General features: G+C 39.6%; 2 protein-coding genes across 2 annotated transcripts; both read right to left on the minus strand.

The window, feature by feature from the left end:
* Positions 1 to 3,049: 3,049 nt before the first annotated feature.
* LOC140546209 (polymeric immunoglobulin receptor-like) lies at positions 3,050 to 8,988 on the minus strand (the record flags this gene model as incomplete). Its single annotated transcript, XM_072669437.1, has 5 exons — positions 3,050 to 3,090; positions 3,188 to 3,262; positions 4,313 to 4,609; positions 8,255 to 8,545; positions 8,661 to 8,988. Coding segments are annotated over 5 exons (1,032 nt in total), but the record flags the coding sequence as incomplete, so codon positions are not given.
* A 3,252-nt stretch (positions 8,989 to 12,240) lies between these two features.
* Positions 12,241 to 26,034, minus strand: LOC140546210 (polymeric immunoglobulin receptor-like). Its single transcript, XM_072669439.1, has 15 exons — positions 25,902 to 26,034; positions 22,845 to 23,189; positions 22,525 to 22,606; positions 21,521 to 21,747; positions 21,265 to 21,337; positions 20,110 to 20,204; positions 18,571 to 18,611; positions 18,310 to 18,483; positions 16,611 to 16,662; positions 16,091 to 16,417; positions 15,688 to 15,996; positions 15,343 to 15,426; positions 15,174 to 15,230; positions 14,186 to 14,231; positions 12,241 to 12,450 (listed from the first exon to the last, which is right to left on the minus strand). The coding sequence occupies exons 1-15, from the start codon at positions 25,948 to 25,950 to the stop codon at positions 12,420 to 12,422; spliced, it is 1,992 nt and encodes a 663-aa protein (XP_072525540.1). The 5' UTR covers positions 25,951 to 26,034; the 3' UTR covers positions 12,241 to 12,419.
* Between the last annotated feature and the right edge of the window lie 314 nt (positions 26,035 to 26,348).

Below are 26,348 nucleotides of genomic sequence, written 5' to 3' on the forward strand. Positions count from 1 at the left end.
GGTGGTGTAATGGCTGATCAGTGTAAGACATATTTGTATAATCTATATTGTTGCTGTCCCACATTTTACTCGTGATGAGTGGACCAATAGAAATGCTCCAAAATGACTTGAGGATGCAATCATTTTCCACTTCCTTTAAAAGCATAGAGGGAGGGTTTTCCTTCTCCTGTAAAATTGCGTAGTTGGAGGAACGAGGGTTTTGCGTGGCAGTGACCGTATGAGTTAGAGGCTAGACCTTTTTACATGGATAAGCGCTCAAGATATCTACTATACAGTCATTGACAGATCATTTGCACCACAAGGTCTTCTCTGTAATTGATCTTATCCGGTACTTTATCCAGCTGAACACTGCAATGAAGACCAACACAACAGCTAAGTGAGCGATTGGATGAAAAAACAGAAAAGACAAACAGGCAAACAAGCAAACAATGAAGTGCCTTAAATTCAGTTTACTTACTTCTGTGGAAATGAGGCACATAAACCTCCTACTTGTGAACCAAAGAGCTGTAGATCACCCCATCATCTCCCACTGCTGGAGAGAGCTGGAAAACAAGTCGGGTGTAGAGGTTAAGAGGTCTTCTTGAGGATCTCAGGTTCTACCACCCTGACTGCTCTCTTTTACCCGCTAAACTAATGCTTTCCCTAAACCTGCCTTTAGTATTCCTCACGTTAGAGTGATGTCTGCATTTCAGGAATACCTGCAGTGCTCAGAGACAGGTGAAAGTACTGTGCAGTTACACTGGGTCAATCTCAGATAGAAAATAACAGGCACTGTGTTAAAAGCATGGGTTATTGGTTATTCAGTTTCTCACTGTAATCGAGCTAGCTCTCAGTGGTCAGTAGCCTGACCCTGGGTATTCTATTCTATTGTAGCCTGCTGACGATCCAGACCCCCAGGTTTTCCTCTCTACTTCACAAAAATGCTCATCATACAATGAAAATTACTTTATGAAAGTGATTCATTATTTTCTTTTTCACAGGGTAAATGCTCAGGATTTGGATGCAACTTCTCCAACGTTGTTCCAGTATCCTATTTAGAAAATTTAGCCCACCCTGAATAATTCAAATGCCCATCCAAAGCAACGCCCTAAAAAACACATAAACACTCGCTGCCTTCAACCAGCAAACTCCCTCTAAACCCAGACAGTCAGGTGATTAGAGTTGTGAGCTGAAGGTGACGTTACTTTCACAAAGCCAGACTGAATGCTTTACTAACAGGATACTGTGTGTTCAAACAGATGGGTCTGAAGAATAGTCTTGCCTTCTTTTTGGTGATGACAGTGCAGTATGTTAGAGGATCTTCAGCTGCTGAGGTCTGTTTTACACACACACACACGTAGAGACACACATATGATTCATTTACAACAGAACAGCCATTAATAAGCTCATTTACAGTAGAAGGTAAATATTTACTTTTCTAAAAGATGAAGAGCTTTCAGACTACATGTTGCACAGCATTAAGTACTGCAGCCTGGTGGAGACCTGTATGGAGTGCTGGGCCTTTCCAGTGTATATACACTCACTGAGCAGCTTATTAGGAAGATTGTGGGTAGGGCCCCTCTTTGTTCTCAGAAGAGCCTCAATTCGTCATTGCTTGGATTCCACAAGTTAGAGAGCAGTGGTGGCTCAGCGGTTAGAGCCCCAGGCAATTGATTAACAGAGTTGTGGGTTCAAAACCTGGGTTCAGCAAGCTGACACTGTTGGGCCCTTGAGCAAGGCCCTTTACCCTCTCTGCTCCCTGGGTGCTGGAGTTGGCTGCCCACTGCTCTGGGTTACCTTAAGTTGTTGATCCATATTGGCATGATTGGGTCACACAGTTCCTGCAGATTTTTTTCAGGAGCACCTTCATACTCTGAATCTCCTGTCCCACCACATCCCATAGGTGTTCAACTGGATTCAGATCTGGTGACTGTGAAGACCACTGAAGACCACCAACACTGAACTCACTGTCATGTTCATGAAACTTGTTTGAGACTACTTTTCTTTGTGACTTTGTGCATCCCCATGTTGGAAGTTGACCATGAAGAGATGCACATGGTCAGCAACAATACTCCCTCAGGTCCACATTTTACCCCACCACCTCCACCAGCCTGGACTTTTGACACAGGCACCCTGCATCCATGGATTCCAGCTGTTGGGGCCAAAATCTAACCCTACCATCTGTGTGCCTTGGCAGAAATCAAGGTTCATCAGACCAGACTACATTTTCCTGGTCTTTTACTGTCCAGTCCTGGCGAGCCTGTGCTGAGCCACTGCAGCCTTAGCTTTCTGTTCTTGACCGACAGAACTGGAACCTGACGTGGTCTTCTGCTGTTGAAGCCCATCACCTTCAAGATTGGAGGTGTTGTGCAATCTTAGATGCTTTTCTGGTCACCACAGTTGCACAGAGTGGTTATCTGAGTAGCCTTTCTGTCAGCTCCAACCAGTCTGGTTGTAGTGAAATTCTAGAAATACTCAAATCAGTCCTTCTAGCACCAACAATCATGCCACAGTTAACGATTTTCCCCTTTCTGACGCTGGATTTATACTTAACCTGAAGCTGCTGGCCCGTATCTGCATTACCGAAAGTATTGCACTGCACATGATTGCTTCATTACTGTATGAATGGGCAAGTTTGCAGGTCTTCCTAATAGATTTCTGATGAGTGTATGTAGTCTGAAAGCTCATCTATTTCAGAGAGCAGCACCACACCAGACTGCGTGATGCCACCTATCAGCCATGATACTAACTGTGCGAATTACAGTGTTTGTGATCCTCTCTGCACTCTCCGGTTGATGTTTCCGGTCCGTTTTATCTAAAGATGGAGAAAGAAAATGGTATAGATTAGTTTAAACCCTCTGTGGCACCATAAGGATTACGTATTGGTGACAACATGCAAAGCAATGTAAACTAGTTGAGTTGTTCCTAAGCCATAACAGTGCCAGGAACCTTCAGTGGTTCTGAGGGGTTTTAGAGGTTAATATTTCCTTCAAGAAAATGAGATGCTTACTAAATTGTTTTCTTAACATGCAGATTATAATGCTGACCACGATCAGCACCAGCCCAAGAGCTACAGCCAGTAGAAGCCAGACGAGTATGGTACTTGCATCACTGCAATGGAGGCACATGACATACATGATGGGTGTAAGTTAGCTGCACTCACTGGACCTTTTCTGCATTATCTACTTTCATATCTGGTGTGATTTACTTGTCTCGCTGTTTCTCACTGTCGCTTGTGTGGAAGCTAGACTCAAAAGTTGTTGCTGCAGACGTGGTTTTAGTTCTGCAAGGGAGCAAAGAACACAGCCCACACTGAAGGGTGAAACATGTGCTGTATTTAAAGATTTACAAAATGCCTCTACTTACAAGTCTGCCTCTGTATTTCTGACCGCAGTTTTTGAACCTAGAAGGACCATTTGAAAAGAATAAATAAATGGAGTCAAAAAAAAAAAAAAAGTCAAGTCCTTATTTGCATAAGCCAATTCACAAACCACACCATTAGCCAAACATTTCTGTGTGGATGAACCCATAGAATTTCCAAAGATAACGTTACTAAATGTCATAAATCAATATGTGGAACATCTCTATATATGTGTGTGGAGTGTGTTATACATGTATGTGGCATCTGTCAGGGGTGGGATTGATAGGAAGGTTCCCTGCTTTTATCAGGGAAAATAGGCAAGCATAAGAATCTGAGCCACTTTGACAAGAGCCAAACTGTGATGGCCACACAACTGGATTCAGAACATCCCCAAAAATAGCAGGCAGGTCCTGTGGGGTTTTCCGGTATGCAGTGGTCAGTACCTATCAAAAGCAGTCCAAGAAATGACAACCGGTGAACCAGCAGCAGGGTCATGGGCGTCCAAGGCACACTGATACGATTCATGGAGGCCTGACCTCACTAATAATCTTGGTGCCAGAAACCACAGGAAGCTTTCAGAGGTCTTGTGGAGTCTGTGTTTAGAATTGTCTTGTGGTTGCACAAAGGGGGGGGTCTGTTCAATATATATATATATATATATATATATATATATATATATTGCAGGTTACAATGCATACAATGCATACACTACTTAATATAAACAAATGTTAACCATACAACTTGCCACTAAGCCATACAAATGCAAGCATAGAGAAGCTAACATCACCCCCACCTTAAAAACAGGTAAATTCACAGGTTAGAAACCCTACTGAGTCCCACTGATGTTACCTCACTAAGTGACATCTTACTAAGCCATGGAAACAAGATCCTAAGTCGATCCCAAATGGAATCCAATACTGTTTATGATAAAGCAGAAACAATGATCTGGAAGCCAAAAACCTGCTAACGTACCTGAACTGATAACCAGATGAACGGGAATCTGTAGCTTTCCAGTTTTACACCAGAACCAGCCAGCATCACTCTTCTGCAGACCACTCATCTCCACCCCGAAGGATCTCCTCCCATCATCACTGATCTGCACTGCTGAACCCTGGCCTGTGTTAGTCCTCCCCACTGTGTAGCACCTGCCTTTAGATCTGCACCACTGCTTCTGTTCTTTCTGATATCCAGCACTGTATGGACACTGGACACTGACACTGCCCCCTTCCTGACCACTCACACTGCTCTCCTTCACAGATAGATCAGGATCTGGACACAGACACAGGCAGTTTAGTAATGATGCTGTGATGAATCATAACCAATATGAAAAATGATTCAGTGTGTGCTGTGTGGAATCTAACCTGCTTTCACTGTCATATAAATCTTCTCCTTAACATCTAGCTCAAATGGTCCCCCGATCTCCACAGCACACCAGTACATTCCAGTGTTTCCACTCTGCAGATCTCTCATAGTCACAGTAAAGAGACTCTGAGCTGGGTAATCAGTCACTGTTATTTTATCTTTTGTGTTATTGGCATAAGCCAGAATCTTACAGTAGTTGAATGCTGCCTTATCATGATAACACCAGTATTTCTTATTCTGTATATATTTCAGATCATAATGACACGGGATGGTGATCGTTCCTCCAGGTGGAAGAGTTAACTCCCTCTCCCAGCTCCAGCTCTCAGTGCCTGCAGAGACAGAGCAGGACCAACACCTCTGTTACTCACTGCACTCCCACTTTCCTGTTCTGTAGTTCTGTAAGAGATTCCTGATGCTTGATTTGTTACTGAGGGGTCTCTTTGTTGATGTATGAATTGTTTACCCTGTCTCTGAATGTAAACACTAACATATATAAAGATCTACTTACTAGCAATGAAGAAAATGGCCATCAAAATGCCGCCCATGTTAGATCTGTTCTCATGTTAGTCACTTCCTGTGTCTCGTGTTGGTGGCACTTTGACATTAACAGAATGACCAGTTCCTAAACTGTACCATCAGGAAAACCATATTATAGAGGATGTGTTGACTTAGGGACTGACCACAGAGCAGACAAACAGACTTAATACCTAATAACTACAAACTGAAGGCTTTCATACATAATCACACCCACCTACCACCCCATCACTCCGTATTCCCTTGATTTTGAATACCTACTATTCATTTCTTACACTGCTGATCATATTTCTATGCCACAAGAATTGTATCCGAAGCTATACTATGTATAATATTGTAATTAGGGGTGTCCCGATCAGGGTTATTTTGCCTCCTTATATGATCCGACTGTCAGCCATTATCAATCTGACCTGATCTTTGTGTTCTACAACCCCACAACATATGTATGACATGCTAATGCTAATGTTAATAAACACTAGTAAAATAACTGCCTGAGTATTCAAATCGTGGACTCCACAAGACCTCTGAAGGCATCTTTTAAGTCCTGTAAGTTTGTAAAGTGGGGCTTCCATAAGCATCAGTGAGCCTTAGGTGGCCATGACCCTGTTGTCGGTTCACCGGTTGTCCTTCCTTGGAGCACTTTTGGTACATACTGACCACTGCATACTGCATACCAGCAAAAAAAACAAGACCTGCCTGAAGGTTTTGAGATGATCTGACCCAGTCGTCTAGACATCACAATTTGGTTCCTGTCAAAGTGGCTCAGATTCTTATGCTGGTCCATTTTGTCTGCTTTTAACACCCACATCATCTTCAAGAACTGACTGTTCACTTGCTGCCTAATATATCCACCCCCTCACAGGTGCTACTGTAGATGAAGACAATCAGTGTTTTTCACTTCACCTGTCAGAGGCCAGTGTTAATGTCAGTGGTTGATCAGTGTGCAGTACTGTATAAAATATAGCATTTTTCACAAAGCTTAGTCACAATAATTGCCAGCAATGGCAAAATTGAAAAGTTATTCTAAAAAGTATCCTAAAAAAACATTCAATAGATATTCTAAAAAAATTTAAAGATTTTTTTTAAAGAGATTAATGTCATAAATATTTTATTCAAAGAATATTTGGAGCATTTCAATTGGCCCATCCATCACAATGTAAAAGAGAGCAGTCCATTTTGAATTACTGCTTTAAAAAAAACCCAGAGATACATGATTTAGTTTAATATGAGCTTCTTCATATCAGATACAAGCAGAACGTCCAGCTTCCTCAATTCTCCACACCACCAGGAATCATCAGTTCAGCTGTGTGTGATACAGAACTGCGCTGAGCCTCTGAAACATGAAACACAGCAGCAATAAATCACAGTGTTTATTATAACATTCAGAACATGAATTGAATCAGTGTGCAGTACTGTATAAAATATAGCATTGTCCAAGATGCTAAGTCATATATATTGCCAGCAATAACAAAATTGTGAAGTAATTTCATATTAAATATTTCAAATATTAAATATCATATTATTATTACTTATTAAATACAGTTATTTATTAGTCATTTTGGGGCTTTTTTTATTGCTACATTCAACACAATGTAAAACTTCTGTTAACATCTGTGGTCAAGTGTTTATTAACAGCTTATAGGCTGGTCTTAAAAGATTTGCAAAATTGCGTTCAGTTATGGCTTCAATTCAGTGAGTGTAAGTGAAAATGATTATTATTATTATCATTATTATTATTATCATTATTATTATTAATATTTAATGCTGTTTACATGCTTTATTTTTCAAGGCAACCAGAGAGGTGCCAGAGGAAGCCATCTTCTGGCTACGGCTCAGAAGGCATGGGGAGCAGGATGCTGCTAAAGAAGGCTTAGCTGCAGGGGGTGTCACTGCCCCACCACCAAGAGAGGTCCGGGGGTAAGAGGCGAAATAGCAAACATCAGTTGTCCCCGGCTGATGACCCTGCAGCTAAGATAGCTGGCACTGGTGGAGTGTGACAGGCCTAGAGCCGAGCAGGAACAAGACCTACCCTTAGAATCAAATTTTAAGCTCTGTGCTAGCTGCTAAAACAACTGTTGCGTCACCTTTCTGATTTCCATCCCACATTCCTGTAGTGAATGAGTGTCTAGGAACTGAGATAAGAAATCAAATAAGATCTGTTATCTTAAAAGTATCAACCACTACTTTAGTGTTAAATCACACTCTGACGACCGAACAACAGAGACCAACAACATGCACTGATGTCCAAAACACTGGCCTTTACTATCCTTCTCTTCAGCACTGTATGAAAGTGTGAAGGTGTGCTTCTCCTCACATTGGTTTCTCAGTTCCAGAATGTGTCGTTTCTTCTGTATTCCAATCTACAAAGTTAAGAAAATGAACACAGTATATATAGCAGTCTAGTTTATGTAGACACTGTAAGAAATACGGTCACATCAACTTATGATTAAAAGTTGTATTGTCACACAGTTGAGGCGTCATAGGGGTTTGAGGCTGATGGTGGTGTGAATGCCTTGGCAGTTGTGCCCCTGATTTTACTTAAATATCTAAATATTTTACTTTAAAGTAACACAGCTGATGTAAAAGGGTTTATATTTAATATTTATTGAATGGCAGATTATATATTACCTGCATTAACATACATATTCTCCCCCTATCACATATCACTAGGAGGGTGAAGGCAGACACACACCTCCTCCGACACATACATAGCCAGCCAGCGCCTCTTTTTCCGAACTGCCGGGCATCCAACGCGCTCTGAGGAAAGCGCTGTGCACCCAGCTCTGATGCATCGTCCAGCAGACGCCACCGCCGGCCAGCACTGCATCCACTGCATTGGATGTGGGGATGTGGAGAGACAGTGCCAGCTACCCACCCTGGAGAGAGTGAGGCCTATTGCTCTCTCTCGGGTGCTGGTTATAGTGACAGCGCCTTATTTCGCTGGACCACTCTGGGCCTCCATTGGTTGAGTAATACAGTGTTAAAACCAATACGAATTTACAGTGTATGTGATCTTACCCCAATTTTCTTCAGTCACACTGAGATGAACAGTAACTCCCACATCTCCTGCACTGAACCAGTACCAGCCAGCATCACTTTTCTGCAGTCCACTCATCTCCACTCTGAAGGATCTCCTCCCATCATCACTGATCTTCACTGCTGAATTCGGGAATGTGTAGCAGCTCCAGTCTGTAAATCTGCACCACTTCTTCTCTTCATTCTTATATTCAGCACTGTAGAAACACTGGACACTGACACTGCCCCCTTCCTGACCACTCACTCTGCTGTTCTCCACCCACACAGCAGGATCTGAATGAAGAGCAGAGAAGGAGTGGAGGAAACACAAACTCCATCATTAGAGACACGTCTTACAAGCCTTAAGCTACAGTGAACATGTTCTGCTTCACACAGAGAGACTTCTTACCTGCACTGACCGTCAGGTACACGTAATCCCGGTCATCTGGAGTCCCAAACCCACCAATTTCCACAGCACACCAATAATATCCAGAGTCCGAGTCTTGGAGGCTGTTCAGTTCTACAGTAAACATATTCTGGGTTGGATGATCAGTGACGGATGTTCCTCCACTTGTGTTTGTGTAGGCTACTATTCCACATGAGGACCAGAAATACCCTCTACACCAGTATTTATGGTTTAATTTGTACTGCTTATCATAAAAACATGGAACACTGAGAGATCCTCCTCTTCTCACAGCTAAATTCTTCAGTGTCCTCACGCTCTCAGAATCTGCAGAGAACAAGCCGAGTCATGCGACAGTTTTACTCTTATTTAGTAGTTTCACAACTGTCAGTACCAGAATTGAACTCTCCCTAAGTTCCTAGTGTGAAACCCTCTAGTTTATAACAGGGCATCCAATGTAGAACACACAGCCAGTGTACAGGAGTGATGCAGTACTGATCTTACCTGAGATGAAGAGCAGAAACACAAGGAGAATTAAAGAACTGCTGAGAGAGTAGAAGCCCATGTTTCTGTAAGAGTCTCCAACGACAAATACTCTTCCTGTCTCTTTGTTGTGAGTGTTCTTCCTGGTTTTCACAGTTTTACTCTCATTAACACTTGTCAGGAAGTTGTCCCCATCCTCATCCTGCACTTTCCATTGGAACAGTCTCCAAAACTGCATACTATCATTTGTAACCCTGGTCCTTGAGAACAAGACAAGACAACCATATTCACCATTAGTGTTGGACACAGATGGAACTTGGCCTCCACTTTTAACCCATCTATGCAGTGAACATACACATACACAGTAGCGAACTAACACACAGTGACAGTGAGCACACATGCCCGGACTGGTGGGCAGCCATTGTCCAACAGAGCCAGCTTGCTGAGTCTGAGTATCATACACACAACCCATCATCAATAGCTCTTCAGATTTGAGTGTTTATCCTGATCCCAACACCTGAATTAGCAAAGGTAGTGTGTTAGAGCAGGAAACCACTCAGATGTGTAGGGTATGGGGTTCTCCAGGAACAGGATTGGGAACCACTGATTTGTAGTTTCACAGTCCGAATAATATGTTGTTGGTGAGTAGTAAATTGTCCAATCATGATTATTTTCTTCTCTCAGGTATTTGGGTAGATACAGCTAAACAAGCTCTCTCATTGATCAGGACTTGAGTGGTAGAGCTGAGGACTTAGGAGGTTAACTACCAACCTTTTTTAAAATCACAGTTAAATTTCCTATAATGCTTTTAAATTAACTTTTAAAAAAGGGGGGTAAAATCCACCAGTCTAGCCATTCCGGAAGGCCTAGATCCTCTGATTCTTCTTTTTTAGATGTTCCTTACACTCCAAATCTCGCAAAATCACTGTAACGGCCTTTCAGTAGAGGTGAGAGAAACTTTAACATAGTGTTTCATATAAATGTTATACCGAATAGAAATAACATCAGAAATAACATCTATTTTATATAATATTATAAAATATTATATAATATTATTATCTTATATTCAATATAAGAAGGCAGATAAGAAGAGACTGGACAAACTCATAAAGAGGGCCGGCTCTGTCCTGGGGTGCTTCTTAGACCCAGTGCAGGTAGTGGGAGACAGGAGGATGACAGCCAAGCTGGCATCCATGCTGGAGAACAGCTCCCACCCCATGCATGAGACTCTGGCAGCACTGGGCAGCTCCTGTAGCGACAGACTGCTTCACCCCAAGTGTGTGAAGGAGCGGTATCGCAGGTCCTTCCTTCCTGCTGCCGTCAGACTGCACAACCAGCACTGCTCCCAGCGGACCACATACACACACACACTTAACTACACACACATGTTCATGTTCAGAAAACAGAGATCCCTCAATGCAAAAATAATATGTGCAATACCCCCCCCCCATGTGTAATTAAGAGTCATTTGCTGTAAATAATATTGTTATTGCTTTTTTTAAATTCTTATTTATATTGTGTGTATATAGTGTAAATTATTTATCGACATTTTTGTAACTGAGTGTCTTGCTATCCCTTTCTGCTGTGACACTGAGAATTTCCCCACTGTGGGATTAATAAAGGACTATCTTATCTTATCTTATCTTAATAAAATTTAATTTAAGATAATAATATTATATAATGTTTAATAATATTATATAAAATAGATGTTATTTTCATTATCACTATTATTATCTGTATTTTATGTTTTTGCTACATTTGTAGTAAAAACATAGAATTATGTAGCAATTTGTCAATTTTAGTTTTTTATGTAGCAATTTTAGTTTATTATTTTATTATTTTACTTTACATAATATTTACATTTTATGTATTTTTTTTATGTCTGTCCAACGTAATAAAGAATACCTAAAAATGACTTTATGTGGAAATAAGCAATTAAACATTTAATCCATTTTTACAGTGAATACTTTTTAAATATATAGCTTTTATTAACTTACCTATTTGTCTTCTGTTGTATTTTTAGCTGGATGTATCTTGAAAACACTTTAAATTTAAACACGTTAAGTTTTGTTTGAAAGGTGCTGTAAAATGAAGTCTGATTGATTAATTGATTATTTTTTATGCTGACTTATTTGAATATTCTTAGTTTAGTGTGCAGTCCTGACACTGTTGCTCTGAGCCTTTCACTGACTGGACATTTTGTTAGAAATATATACATATCTGCCTACATCTGATGTGATTTGGAAAAACTGGAACAAATTGGAACAAACCAGATACATTTTAATCTTTTTATTAACAAAACATCACAGCAACAGTAATATCATACTAATAGCATTGTTAATCAATAGAAACAGAAGGAGCAAACTTTGATATGATGAAAAGTCATTCTTATGCATACAGTCTAGTTCTGCCGAAAAGCAGAATCATTCTTGACATAAAACTTATTATAATAACTAAAATAGCAAAGCTGGTCATGTAATTTTTTAGGAATTCTTCACTCTCACCAACCTGGACTTTATCATTAGTAGAAAACATTCCTATCATGGACTGAAAAAAGGCATCACACATCTTAAGCACATATTTTACACCACACCCTTATTTCACTTCCACAACTTACCCCAAAATACAGCATTAGAGGCAGTCATTTCTCACAATACCTTGTAATGTAATAATGTTCAACAATCAACTTTAAAAACACAACAAAAACAGACATTTCAACTACAAAATCTACTATCCAAAATATGTAATAGATATAATAGATATATAAAACAATAATAGATATTAAATACCTATAGATTTTAATATTAATATTCCCAGCACTAAAACCTATTATCCAAAATATATAACAATAATAGATCAAACCTATGGATTTATAACAATAACAATGTTTTCATTAACATTCATCAACATTACCGATATAACACACAAATTAGACTTAATTATGTTATTAACCTTCTATGTCATATCTTAATCAGTCCTGTTCAGCTATTACCATCACTTTGACTGCTTGGAGACATATCAGCAATTAATATGACAAAAAAAAAAAACTATATACAGGTTATTGCTCTTATCCTTGTATATATATATATATATATTGAATTTTTATTGGTCTGGAACTCAAAAACCAAATACCATTAGCATTAGCATCACTCACAGAAAGAATCTATTAATGTGGGATATCTCAAAGGAAATATTATCTGAATATATATAACTGCTCATTACTGTAGACAAAAGAACTCCTCAATTCACGTACCACCAGGAATTGCAGCAGGTGTGGGGTCATTAAGGTGCTGTACAGAACTGCATTGTCTTTCTGGAATAGAAACAAACCAGGAACACAATCACAGCGTCTCTAAAACACCAGTGCATAGAGTCTTGTTTTTTAAAACACTGGGCAGATTCTTTTGTGCCTACAGCAGGGTTGTTCAGCTCTGCTGCTGCATGTGCATTTGCACATTTTAAAAGATGATCAAACAGGAAATCACATGTTTGGCAGTACTGTTCCATGTCTAAGTATTAAACTAAACATTTTTCAGTACATGGTGCTATAAAACACCCCTCATAACCTGCCCAGTTCAGTGTGTAATTGCACACAACTCAGAAATCAAAACCGTAGAAGTCAACAACACAATATTTTATATTATATCAAGCTATAGAGGTCAACAACACGCAATTTGATATTGTATAAAGCTATAGAGGTTAACAACACAGACTTCTATATTATATAAAGCTATAAAGGCCAACAACACAATATTTTATATTATATCAAGCTATAGAGGTTAACGACACAGACTTCTGTATTATATAAAGCTATAAAGGTCAACAACTCAGAATTTTATATTATATAAAGCTATAGAAGTAAACAACACATAATTTTATATTATATAAAGTTATAGAGGTCAACAACACAATATTTTATATTATATAAAGCTATAGAGGTCAACAACACAGAATGTTATATTATATAAAGCTATAGAGGTCAACAACACAGAATTTCATATTACATAAAGTTATAGAGGTCAACAACACAGAATGTTATATTATATAAAGCTATAGAGGTCAACAACACAGAATGTTATATTATATAAAGCTATAAAGGCCAACAACACAGAATGTTATATTATATAAAGCTACAGAGGTTAACAACACAAACATCTATATTATATAAAGCTATAAAGGTCAACTACACAGAATTTTATGTTATGTAAAGCTATAGAGGTCAACAACACAGAATTTATATTATATAAAGCTATAGAGGTCAACAACACAGAATTTATATTATATAAAGCTATAGAGGTTAACAACACAGAATGTTATATTATATAAAGTTATAGAGGTTAACAACACAGAATGTTATATTATATAAAGCTATAAAGGCCAACAACACAGAATTTATATTATATAAAGCTATAGAGGTCAACAACTCAGAATGTTATATTATATAAAGCTATAGAGGACAACAACACAGACCTCTATATTATATAAAGCTACAGAGGTTAACAACACAGACTTCTATATTATATAAAGCTATAAAGGTCAACTACACAGAATTTTATGTTATGTAAAGCTATAGAGGTCAACAACACAGAATTTATATTATATAAAGCTATAGAGGACAACAACACAGAATGTTATATTATATAAAGCTATAGAGGTTAACAACACAGAATGTTATATTATATAAAGCTATAGAGGTTAACAACACAGAATGTTATATTATATAAAGCTATAGAGGTCAACAACACAGAATGTTATATTATATAAAGCTATAGAGGTTAACAACACAGAATGTTATATTATATAAAGCTATAAAGGCCAACAACTCAGAATGTTATATTATATAAAGCTATAGAGGTTAACAACACAGAATGTTATATTATATAACGCTATAAAGGCCAACAACACAGAATTTATATTATATAAAGCTATAGAGACTTTGCTAAGCAAAGGCGTATAGGTAAAGGTTAACAACAACAACAACATGGAGTTGTGTGCTATGTAAAGCTATAGAGGTGAACAGCAACAAAAAAACAGGTTTGTGAACTCACATGGGTTTCTCAGTTCCAGTCTGCATAGCCACCACCATAGTCCCAACTAAACAACAGTGAAATGAACACTTAGGACACATGAACACATTATACTCTATTTGTACACTCCTGTTAAAAATAGCTTAACTGATCATAATGAAGGCAATCACTGTTCTTATGAGGTACTACTTAAATACTTTGAGGCATCTGATCTTGTGGCCATAAATAAACTGAATATCAATAGCTGAAATAAGGTAACAGGGAGCAGAGCAGGATCCCCATTCCAATGGTTTTGTGATTATACTTAAAGTGATAAAGGCAGCAGCCACGTTGGGAGTCTTCTGATAGAGTCTTAGTCACTGTTGTGCATCAGTAACACTGGAGAGCAGCACATCACTACCAGACTGTGCTAAATAACAGGTATCTGTTCTAGGCTAAAAGGTAAACCTGGCCTAAAGTAAGAATCGGGATAATTACAAAAATAATTACAAAAACAATAATGACAATGTTCTTGTTAGCTACAGTGCTAAAAAAGAGTCATGCTATGCTAAGATAAGCTATGCTGTACTATGTGGCTTCTGTGAGAGCCCCTGCAGTGACGTAATCCAGCCAATCAAAAATTAGTGTGTACATTAATTTCATGGCATCTTTTAAATTATATATATATATATATATATATATATATATATACACACAAAGAACAGTCAGTTGTTGATGTGATGTTGGTGTTAAAAGCAGGAAAAATGGTCAAGCATAAGAATCGGAGACACTTTGACAAGAACCAAAATGTGATGGCTAGACGACTGGGACAGAACATCTCCAAAACATCAGACAGCTCTTCTAGATTTTTTTCTGGCATGCAGTCAGTGCCTACCAAAAGTGCTCCAAGGAAGGACAACCAGCAACAGGTTCATGGGCACCTCAAGCTCATTGATGTGAACCATGGAGGCCCCACCTCACAACATACAGGACTTAAAGGATCTGCTGCTAACGTTATGGTGCCACATACCACTGGACGCCTTCAGTCTGTGGAGTCTTGTGGAGCCAATGCCTTGAATTGTGGGATCTGTTGTGGTGGCACAATGGTCTTTTAATGTCACTGTCAGAGAACATCAAAGGATTTTCAAGAGGATTTCCTTGGTTTAGATGATTTAATGAGTAGTGTGTTGTGCTCGTACCTGAGGAGTCCTCACTGACTGTAGCATTCTCATTGCCAGAAGACATAGTTGCAGTCGTAGTTGCAGTCGTAGCTGAAGTCGTAGCTAAACAAACATACATTCAATTTGAAACTGTGGAGGAACTCTTAAGGTGTTTTGAGGAACCTTCAAGGAAGAGGTTTTTAGAACTGAAGAACCTCCAAACATCCTTAAAGATCTTATACTTTCAACAGTGTAAGAGTGACTTAAGAATACACTTCTCAATACCTCCACACTACATTAAAACCAACACACACACACACACACTTGTGATTTATAGATCTAGTTTCTGTGCACACGACATTCAATAAATTCAATCAGTCCTACCTGGAGATGCACCACTGACGCTGAGATGAACAGGAAACTGTAGCTTTCCAGTTTTACACCAGTACCAGCCAGCATCACTCTTCTGCAGTCCACTCATCTCCACCCTGAAGGATCTTCTCCCATCATCACTGATCTGCACTGCTGAACCCTGGGCTGTTTTAGTCCTCCCCACTGTGTACCACCTACTGTCTTTAGATCTGCACCACTGCTTCTGTTTTTTCTGATATCCAGCACTGTAGAGACACTGGACACTGACACTGCCCCCTTCCTGACCACTCACACTGCTCTCCACCACAGATAGATCAGGATCTGGACACAGAGACATGTGATACTGCAATATGAGAAGCTTCAGATAATTCAGTGATGAATCATTATTCAGTGTGTGCTGTGTGGAATCTAATACCTGCTTTCACTGTGATAAACATCTGTTCATCAACATCTCGACTGAGTCCCTCAATCTCCACAACACACCAGTATGACCCAGTGTTTCCACTCTGCAGATCTCTCATAGTCACAGTAAAGAGACTCTGAGCTGGGTAATCAGTCACTGTTACTTTATCTTTTGTGTTATTGGCATAAGCCAGAATCTTACAGTAGTTAAATAATGCTCCAGCATCATAGCACCAGTATTTCTTATGCTGTATATATTTCAGATTATAATGACACGGGATGGTGATCGTTCCTCCAGGTGGAAGAGTTAACTCCCTCTCCCAGCTCCAGCTCTCAGTGCCTGCAGAGACAGAGCAGGACACAAACCTCTGTTACTGACTGCAGATCCCACTTTCCTGTTCTGTAGTTCTGTGAGAGATTCCTGATGGTTATTGGTTCATTACTGTAGGACTTTAGTGTGTGTTTGTTGATGTATGAACTGTCTACTCTGTTTCTGAAGGTAAAGTGTAAAAGTTAAAGAAAGATCTACTTACAGCTGAGCAAGAAGATCAAAATCCAGAAGCTGTCCATGTTAGATCTGCTGTCCTATTTAACTTCCTGTGTCTTTTGAGCTGGAGGAGCTGTGACTGTTGTTCCTGGTTGCTAAATGTACAGTGAGGCCACAAAACCCTGGTAGAGAAGATGTGCTCTTTTAAGGACTGATTGCAGAGGACACCAACCGACCAGGCTGCATAACACAATAGCACAATTTCAATGCAAATGATGTTTAAATGTTTATTGCATAATTGTACATATTGGGTGATGAAAGGTTTTGTACATGCAACAATTACAGGACTGTTCATTTCCTTTCCAGCATGTTAAATTCAGCAAATTAATAAAATTAGTTTATGAGCTTGGTCCACTGGGTTTCATGTAATGTCTCCCTCTGCTGGCCTCAGTGTGCAAGGGCTAAGCTCCGCCCCTCACCTGAGGATCAGCTCCAAGCACACAAGTGTCCCTCTGCACATGCAGCCTGCCTCAACCAGCATGTTATATTTGGTATCTATGCTGGTATCTATCTTTTAATCATTTCTATATAATTCTCAAACACAATCCAATCAAATCCACTTCTGGTGAATTTTATCATTTGAGAATATAAGAATAGAATGGAAAGTCTGAGAATAGATTTTAATATTTATGTACATATTCTACTGAATAATTAGACTAATAATAGATAAAGGTAGAAGATACAGTGCATTAATTCCAGAGCTGGCCCAAGGCATTCTTGAATTATGCGGCCATTTACGGGCCCAACGCCACCAGGGGGGTCCCAGGAGCACCAAGATGTCATGATAAAAACATACATTTTAAAAATAACATTGGATAATGAAATGAAATGGTATTACACAGGTAAAAGTGTCTATTATTTTTTTTATAGTTGGCACCCCAATAATAGGTTAATCAATTCCTGCTGTCACACAATATCTCTCTCCCTATGAAATGATGTAGCATCTGGAGGTGGTGGTATTGGGGGCCCCAAATGAAAATCTGCTTAGGGCCCCATATAGGCTTGGGCCAGCTCTGATTAATTTACAGACATTTGCTAATTGTAGGTACATTCTTGTGCTGAATAATTGAAAACATATTGGCATATTGAAAACAAATGAAGTCTGAAAGGCTACAGCTTCTAAACTCACCCTTAGCCGTAACCTTAACAATCCAAAACAAGCCTTTTTAACACAATTTCCAAGCAACTTTCCTGTCAGTAGCACTGAGTACTGTCTTTGGAAAGGCTCTAATATCAAACCATCATAACATTACATGGTCTTCATCAGTTGTATGATGATTATTATGGGCAGATGCTTTATTATTGCTGTTTTCAGTTGACACTTAAGGTCTTCACTCTGATATCTACATCACTGCAACACCAACAAAACCCTGAGGTACCAAATAGTTTATTATGGGTTCAGCATTAAGACTAATAACTGACTAATAAATGCAGGATTAAGTGTGTATTCAGTGTGTAAAGGCCTTTTATCATTACTTTACTTACATATTACTTACGATGTCAGATCAGTGGAACACAGAATTTACAGAAACTGTAAAACCACCAGTACATTCTGTCTAAGACTGAGTTAACTTGTGTTTGAAGCAAATCTGTTGATGTGTTTTATGAATCCCAATGTCCCAATGTGTATGATCAAGATGTCTCATGTACCTAATGTTTAACTTTGAAAAAAACATCTAATAAACATCTTGTTTGATTGTTTTCATCTCCTCTGTGATTCTTCCAATCTCATCCTGTCGCCTCTTTCTTTCAGGCCCTTTGAGAACCCATGTGTTCTTGTTCATTTGGGCCTGCTGGACTGAAGTGTTCAGGAAGAGGAGTGAAGTGTTTTCTCCATCACTCCTGTCCGCAAGGCACACCTGGGATTTAGAAAAGAACCTCAATATCTCAGAAGCTCATAATTCTGTCTTACAAGTTAGAAGAACATAGCAGTGAAAAGGCCAGACCATGAGATTAGCTTTTGTGTCCCCCGCTCCTCTTTTCTTCTCTGATAAACGAAAGAATAACAAATCAACATTTTTAAACTGTAAAAGAATTCTGATATCACTAATGAAATATAAATTCAATTATATTAAATACAATTTGTTTAATATAACACAATATAATAGCTCATTGAAGTTAAAAGAGTAAAAGAGCAGATACTGTCGTGAAAGTATGAGCACTGTATCCAAAACTAACTGAAATAAAAGAGCCGAAACTGTACTATAGTGAACATAAGGGTACTGTATCATAATGTAACTCAATTAAAGGAATAGAAACTGTACTACAGTGAAAGTATGGGTACTGTATCACATTATGATACAGTACATTATGGTACATTATGATACAGTGTCTATACTTTTACTATAGTACAGTTTCTGCTCTTTTAATTGAGTTATATTGGGATTCTGTACCCATACTTTACGATAGTACAGTTTATATTTCTTTAATTGAATTAGATTGGGATACAGCACCCATACTGCCACTATAGTACAGTTTCTATTCATTTATTTGACTTAGATTTGGATACAGTACCGATACTGTCACTATAGTACAGTTTTAGCTTTTTTAATTGAGTTAGATTGGGATTCCGTACCCATACTTTACTTTACTATAGTACAGTTTATATTCCTTTAATTGAGTTAGATTGGGATACAGTACCAAAACTGTCACTATAGTACAGTTTCTATTTATTTAATTGACTTAGATTGAGATACAGTATCCATACTGTCACTATAGTACAGTTTTAGCTCTTTTAATTGAGTTAGATTGGGATTCTGTACCCATACTTTACTATAGTACAGTTTATATTCCTTTAATTTAGTTAGATTGGGATACAGCACCCATACTGTCACTATAGTACAGTTTCTATTAATTTAATTGTCTTAGATTGGGATACAGTATCCATACTGCCACTATAGTACAGTTTCTATTCATTTAATTGAGTTAGATCGGGATACAGTACCAATACCGTCACTATAGTACAGTTTATATTCCTTTAATTTAGTTAGATTGGGATACAGCACCCATACTGTCACTATAGTACAGTTTCTATTCATTTAATTGACTTAGATTGGGATATAGTACCAATACTGTCACTATAGTACAGTTTTAGCTCTTTTAATTGCGTTAGATTGAGATACAGTACCGATACTGTCACTATAGTACAGTTTTAGCTCTTTTAATTGAGTTAGATTGAGATACAGTACCATCATTGCACTATAGCACAGTTCCTATTCTTTTCATTGACTTAGATTGGGATACAGTACCGATACTGTCACTATAGTACAGTTTTAGCTCTTTTAATTGAGTTAGATTTGAATGTCATAATGTAATTCAATTAAAGGAATATAAACTGTACTATAGTGGCAGTATTGGTACTGTATCCCAGACTAACTCAATTGAAAGAGCAGAAACTGTATTATAGTGAAAGTATGGGTAAAAAATAAAGAATAAATGTTGTAAAGAAAGATCTTATAAACCAGTAAGAAAATAAAGGAACTTACTACAGTGCTCCCATATCCTCCACGGAACCAAAACTGCAGTCAGCAAGAGCAGCAGAGCTCCGCACACCATCAGGACAGGCTGCCAGAACGAGTGACTGAAACAATACATGCATGGATCATCAACTTACTGAATACAGCATATTAATTCTGAAGACCAGATATCTGTACTGCAACTACTACTGATCCGGTGTAGAACATGAAACACTGCTGTATTGTAGTTCTGGTTTGTTTGACATCAACCCCAAAGATGTAGGCAGAAGTCAGTTGGTTAAAAAGTCTCAAGTGATTGGACAGATTTTATGATGTATATTTGGTGAAAGATTCTACTTGTTTTGGGATATTAGAGGACTATAGGCCTTGAGAGGCTGAGCATTAATGTGTTAAGCAGGGCAAAATCCATGAAACACCTCTTTGCATTTACTTGCATCTTTTTAAATAGCACCATCTATTGACACTTAGATGTAAGGCTGTTTATGTTTGCCAGTGTCAGAGAGATGTTTCCTTAAAAACCAAAAGCCCTTCTTTCAAGTAAATGCCTTTAGGTTTCAGGCTACCATATCTTTCTGCACTGCTAGTGTTTGGTGTAGCATAGTGGGAAACAACACTGCCTGTAGGGCAAGCATGCCACACTAGCCCAATAAGAAACCTTGGTCTAACTGTACAATTGCCTACATGTGTAACATGATTCAAATGTAAGCCACTCTGGACATGAGTGCTAGCAAGACAAGACAAGGCAGCCACATTCAGCATTTGTTTTGGACTGAGATGGAATTTGACCTCCGCTTTTAACCCAACCGTGCAGTGAACACACACACATACACACTAGTACTCAAACTTACACAGTGACAGTGAGCACACATGCCCAGAGCTGCGGCCCAGGGAGCAGAGAGAGGCCCAACAGTGGCAGCTTGCTGAGCCCAGGTATCGAACCCACAGCCCTGACATCAATAGCCCGGTGCTCTAACCACCACTGCATTTAGCTAGCTATGCTAATTTAGCATGATTAGCTGCCTGTAGTGTAATCAGAAGCCTACTCCTGGTCCTGTCCGGATACATTATTGGCTATTTTATTAGCCATATCTCAGAAAGTAAATGCACATTCACATACATGCAGACAGAAGAGGAGCAGAGAGGGCAGATGGCTAGTCTGGTCACCTTTTGGAGTCCTGGGCCTTTAATATGAGCGGCTGTTGCGTGGTTAAGCTGACCGGTGTTGTGACAGATAGTGCTGTTGGGAACAGATTACACATGGGTTAATTTCTCGGAAGAGAATGTGTCATTTTATTAATATATGTATTTGTATTTATTGTTGATATTTATATGAATAATTTTGGTATATAGACACATTTAGCCAACACTTTGCTAATAAAGTGTGGATGTGTGTGTGTGTGTGTGTGTGTAGGGCACCTACTGGTGGTTGGTCTTGGCGTGACTAACACGTGAACAGTCACTTGCTGCTGGCCGGCTCCGCACCAGTACCATCCTGCGTCCCGCATCTCCAGCCTCCTCATCGTCACGGTAACAGTGTCTTTCCTGTCATCGCTGATAAGCAGGGATCTGCTGCTGAAGGTTCCGTTAGCGTCCGTCACTTTGCAGGAGTTCAAGTGACCACTCCTACACCATCTCTTCTCACTCTCTCTGAAGCAAAAGCAACACAGAGGCACTTACACACACTGGCCACTTTATTAGAAACACATACATTGTAGAAGTCAACTTGCTGGTGTACAGTTTATGTTAAGCACTGTGGTTTGTGGTTTTGAGCACTGTCAACCACACTGTGGTTCTAAAACAAACTCACTATCATGTTAGTATACGCTGTTGTGCTGAGAATGGCCCACCACACAAAACTGATTTGGTCAGCAGTGGTCCTGTGGACAACAATAATAAATGATGAAAGAGGTGGTGGAAAGTGGGCCTATAAGGTCAGAAGGTGAGTGTAAATAGGTAAGGCCGGTGATTCTGCTTGATGTGGTCTGCTTGATTGTGCTTGATGTGGTCCGCAATCCAAAAAGTATCTGGTCAGTAGTGGTTCTGTGAGCAATGATAAATGGGAGGGATAGTGGTGGTGGTGGTGGTCCATATTGTTTTCTGGTCTTCTAACTGCTAACACACCTACTAAACCAATACCTGCAGCACTCTGATCAATGAGACTGGGGGTCACTATGTGGATTCACTGGGGGTTCAAGAACTGGACTAAGACATTGTAGAGCTGTAAGGGCTTCTAAATCCTGGTCCTAGAGACCTGCCACTCTGCATAGTTGAGCTCCAACCCCAGTCTAACATACCTGATCCATGTTCTGAGTATTAAAGCCAAGTGTTTTGGATCTGAATTCTCCAGGTCCAGTTTTGAGCCCCCATGGTGGTGAGTGTTGAACAAAAGTTGCAATAAGGTCTGAACATGGTTTGGGGCAGTACCTGTGTTTTTCACTGTAGTGGCACTGGACAACAACACTGCCGCCTTCCTCCCCGCTGACCATGCTGTTCACCACAGACATACCTGATGTACCACAGAATTGGATTATTATTATTGTTATATATATATATATATATATAGAGAGAGAGAGAGAGAGAGAGAGAGAGAATAAAATGGAGATCAGGATCAAGATCAAGGATAATTCCCATCCCTATTAAAATGCAGAATGGAACGGATCTTCCAACATTCCTTAGGGCAGCCTAAAAGTTAAGGCCCATGTTGATAGTACTATTCATTTCAATGTCCAACCTGACCCACTCACCATGTATGACACTGATATAAAGAGATGCAGTTCTGTCCAAACTCCACATGTCCCCGACCTCTACTCCACACCAGTACCAGCCCGAGTCTTCCTCCTTCAGGTCCGTCATAGTAACCATAAACAAATGCTGGGATGGATCATCAGCGATTGTCACTTTTCCCTTCCCAAACGGAGCTGATTTGGGGTCGTCTGTACGGGCCAGGCTGCTGCAGAACTCCTTCATCGAACCCCGACACCAGTATTTCACATTCTGTGTGTACTGAGGGTTGTAATGGCAAGGAACAGTCACTGACTGACCTTCTAACACTGCCAGGTCTCCAGTTGAGGTCACAGTGCATAGAGCATCTACAGTGAGAAAAAGAGGGTCAATCCAAGCAAAATCACACACTGACCATCACTACGTAACACACTTAGGAGATAATGTCCTCGTGTCCAGTAGACAATTTACATTATACTCCTGCTGACACAGATGTGCAGATGCACACACAGCTTGTTTAGTCCCTGTGGAGAAGGCTTGCCAATAGAATAGGACTCTCTGGAGCAGATAACCATCAACATATTGGCACCATGCCTAATGCCAGGCATGGGCTAGAGGGGTATAAAGCTCTACAGCATTGAGCCCACATTAGTCCATTTAGACTCCATATGCAGGGTACAACCCAGATGGGGCCCATGATTAACCCCTCCTGGTCCAATCACTGACCCTAGTGGGCATCCATATGTGGGTCCAACAGTTCCCAGTTTGGCTAACATACAGGCCCCACATGGACATGTTTGCTGGGATGAGTCTTTGGGCGAGACTCCTAACTCTGCATAACATTATTCAAATGTAAGTCACTCTGGATAAGGACATATTTTAAAGCTCTTTCTCACCTGATCCAATTAACCAGCTAGTTTACCAGCCCGTCCAGAGGTGAACAAGTGTGTTACAAAAGGCAACAATAAAACATGCAATCACCCACAACTGGGAAATACTGACCTAAAAGATTGTGCATATTCAGTTAGGGTGAGAGTAAATATGACACTGCTTGCCATTTTCAGCAGTGAATCAACCACTGGGACCTCCCTAACACCAAACTGCAGTTAACCTGAAGAGGAGCTGGAGTTTCTGGTTTCATTTCCCTCAAAATAATAAAAAATATATTACTCAATCTCACATCTGGTCCAGTTATGCCCTTGTCCTGGTTTGTTTTGGAAATGTTCCCTTTTTGCTTGGCAATTCTTATTCGGATTTTTTTCAAATAGCAAGACAGCCTATCTTTAAAAGATTAATCTTTAATCCTTTATTTATTCCCAATAGGGTGGCAGAGTAGGCCCTGTCCTTTTCAATGGCTTCTGTATATGGGAGAGGGGTCAGATGAGCTGTTTTGCAGGACAGTTGTGTAAAAATATACCATATTAATTACTGAATGGGGCCTCATTTTTACTCAAAAACAAAACAGGCTCGATTCTTCGTGGCATGATGATTCCACAAAACAGTCCTATGAGGTTTTGGTCAATGTTGACATGATTGCATCATGCAATTCCTGCAGATTATTTCAGGAGCCCTTTCGCGCTGTGAATTTCTTTTGTTCTACCACCATCCCAAAGCTGTTCTACTGTGACGGGAAAGACCACTGAAGAACAATGACCTCACTAGCATATTCATGAAGCCAGTTTAAGAGAATTATGCTTTCTGATATGGTTTATGAAACATTCCCCACACCATTACACCACCACCTCCAACAGCTGGACTGTTGACAAAAGTCAGGTCAGGCCCATAGATTAATGCTGTTGAGCCAAATTCTGACCCGATCATCTGTAGTGAGGAGCATCAGCAGAAATCCAGAACAGACCAGACTATGTTTCTCAGCTGTCCAGTGTTGGTGAGCCTGTGCCTCAGCACTGCAGCCTCAGCTTTCTGTTCTGGGCTGACAGAAGTGGAACCTCAGGTGGTCTTCTGCTGTTGTGGCTCATCCTTCCCGAGGTTGGACGTGGTTTTGTTCATTCTGATATGCTTTTCTGCTCACCACAGTTGTAGAGTTGTTTTTTCTTCTCTAAATCTTGAGTAACTCTATAGACTATTGTGCTGAAAATCCCAGGAGACCAGCAGTTTTAGAAATAACCAAACCAGCCCATCTGGTACCAACAATCATGCCATGCTCTAAATCACTGAGATCAGATTTTTTCATCATTCTGATGGTTGACGTGAATATTATCTGATGCTGCTGACCCAGATCTACATCATGTTATGCTCTGCACTGCTGCCACATGATTGACTAATGGCTTGAATTAGTAGGTGCTTGGTAAGTGTGTCTGTTATTATTATTAATATTGGTACAAGTAAATTACCTGATTAAACTGAAGATCTATAACACACCATGTGTTCTGTGCAGTATTTACTCAACACTGCATTGTCAAATAACCCAGTTTGAATGGTTATCAACTCAGCATTTTAGAGTGTACAAAGGTTATGGTGTTCTTCTAATATGTCAAAATCATAGAAAAATGGAATTATTGCTTTAAAATCTGCAGAAATTACATCATATTCAAGGTTGTTTTCCTCTAGAGGGTTTGTTCACTGAGTTTTGCTTAGAAGATCAACAGAATATGTCATTTCAACATATCCTCACACTGCCTACAAACAAGTATCATTCGGATCTCTTTTTGTTTTTTTCTTTTTCAAACTTGGCTGCAGAAAACAGGCTTGCAGCAAGACTTGCATTCACAGTAATGAACACAGTTCCAGAAATAAAGTTCTCTAGGGGGAATGAGTCACACTTTTGCTTTGTTAATGAAACGTCTGACATGAAACACTGCTGAGGGTTTAGTCCCTGATCTTCTATGATCTTCTAATCAGCTCCACAGGCAAAGTCATCCCAGTTAATTAAAAAAAAAACTACAGACTTTTCCCTCTTTCTGGCTCAGCTTTCATAAATGGAATGTTTTCACGAGTGTACTCTGAGCTGCACAGACACACACACACACACACAATGCTGTGAGAAAATCACTGGACTGCTCTGGTTCAACATCTGCTCCTCAAAGTCACTCATAGTTTACTGATGATCTAAATCTCACCTGGAAGTCGATGAAGGAGGAAAGCAAGAAGAAAGAGGAGTCGAGTCATTCTGGAGCGCCGTCAGGGACCTGCTCTAGCCTCCTCTCCCAAACGCAGCTGCTGTGGGCCGAATTCCTTCTGCATTCACTTTCACTTCCCTTCTGCACTGACCAGTTCCAGATGTGTGGACATCTTTAACTCTTTGTGCCCCAGAACCTGAACATCTCCCCTCCCCCGTCATGTTTACAGCTCATAAATAAATGAAAATCAATATATGATTGTTATTATTAACAATAACAATAATTAATATGTATGAATATCTGCTCATTTGCATAAAGCCTTCTGCTCCCTGTTCTGGCTCTATACATTTTTTTTTGTACATACACTCATACAGCTCACTGTCTGTCCTGTATTTGAATACAGTTTTATCATTGCTGATGATACACCAGTCAGCCATAACATTAAAG

The sequence above is a fragment of the Salminus brasiliensis genome, chromosome 23 (assembly GCF_030463535.1).
Source record: "Salminus brasiliensis chromosome 23, fSalBra1.hap2, whole genome shotgun sequence".
Lineage (NCBI taxonomy): Eukaryota > Metazoa > Chordata > Actinopteri > Characiformes > Bryconidae > Salminus > Salminus brasiliensis.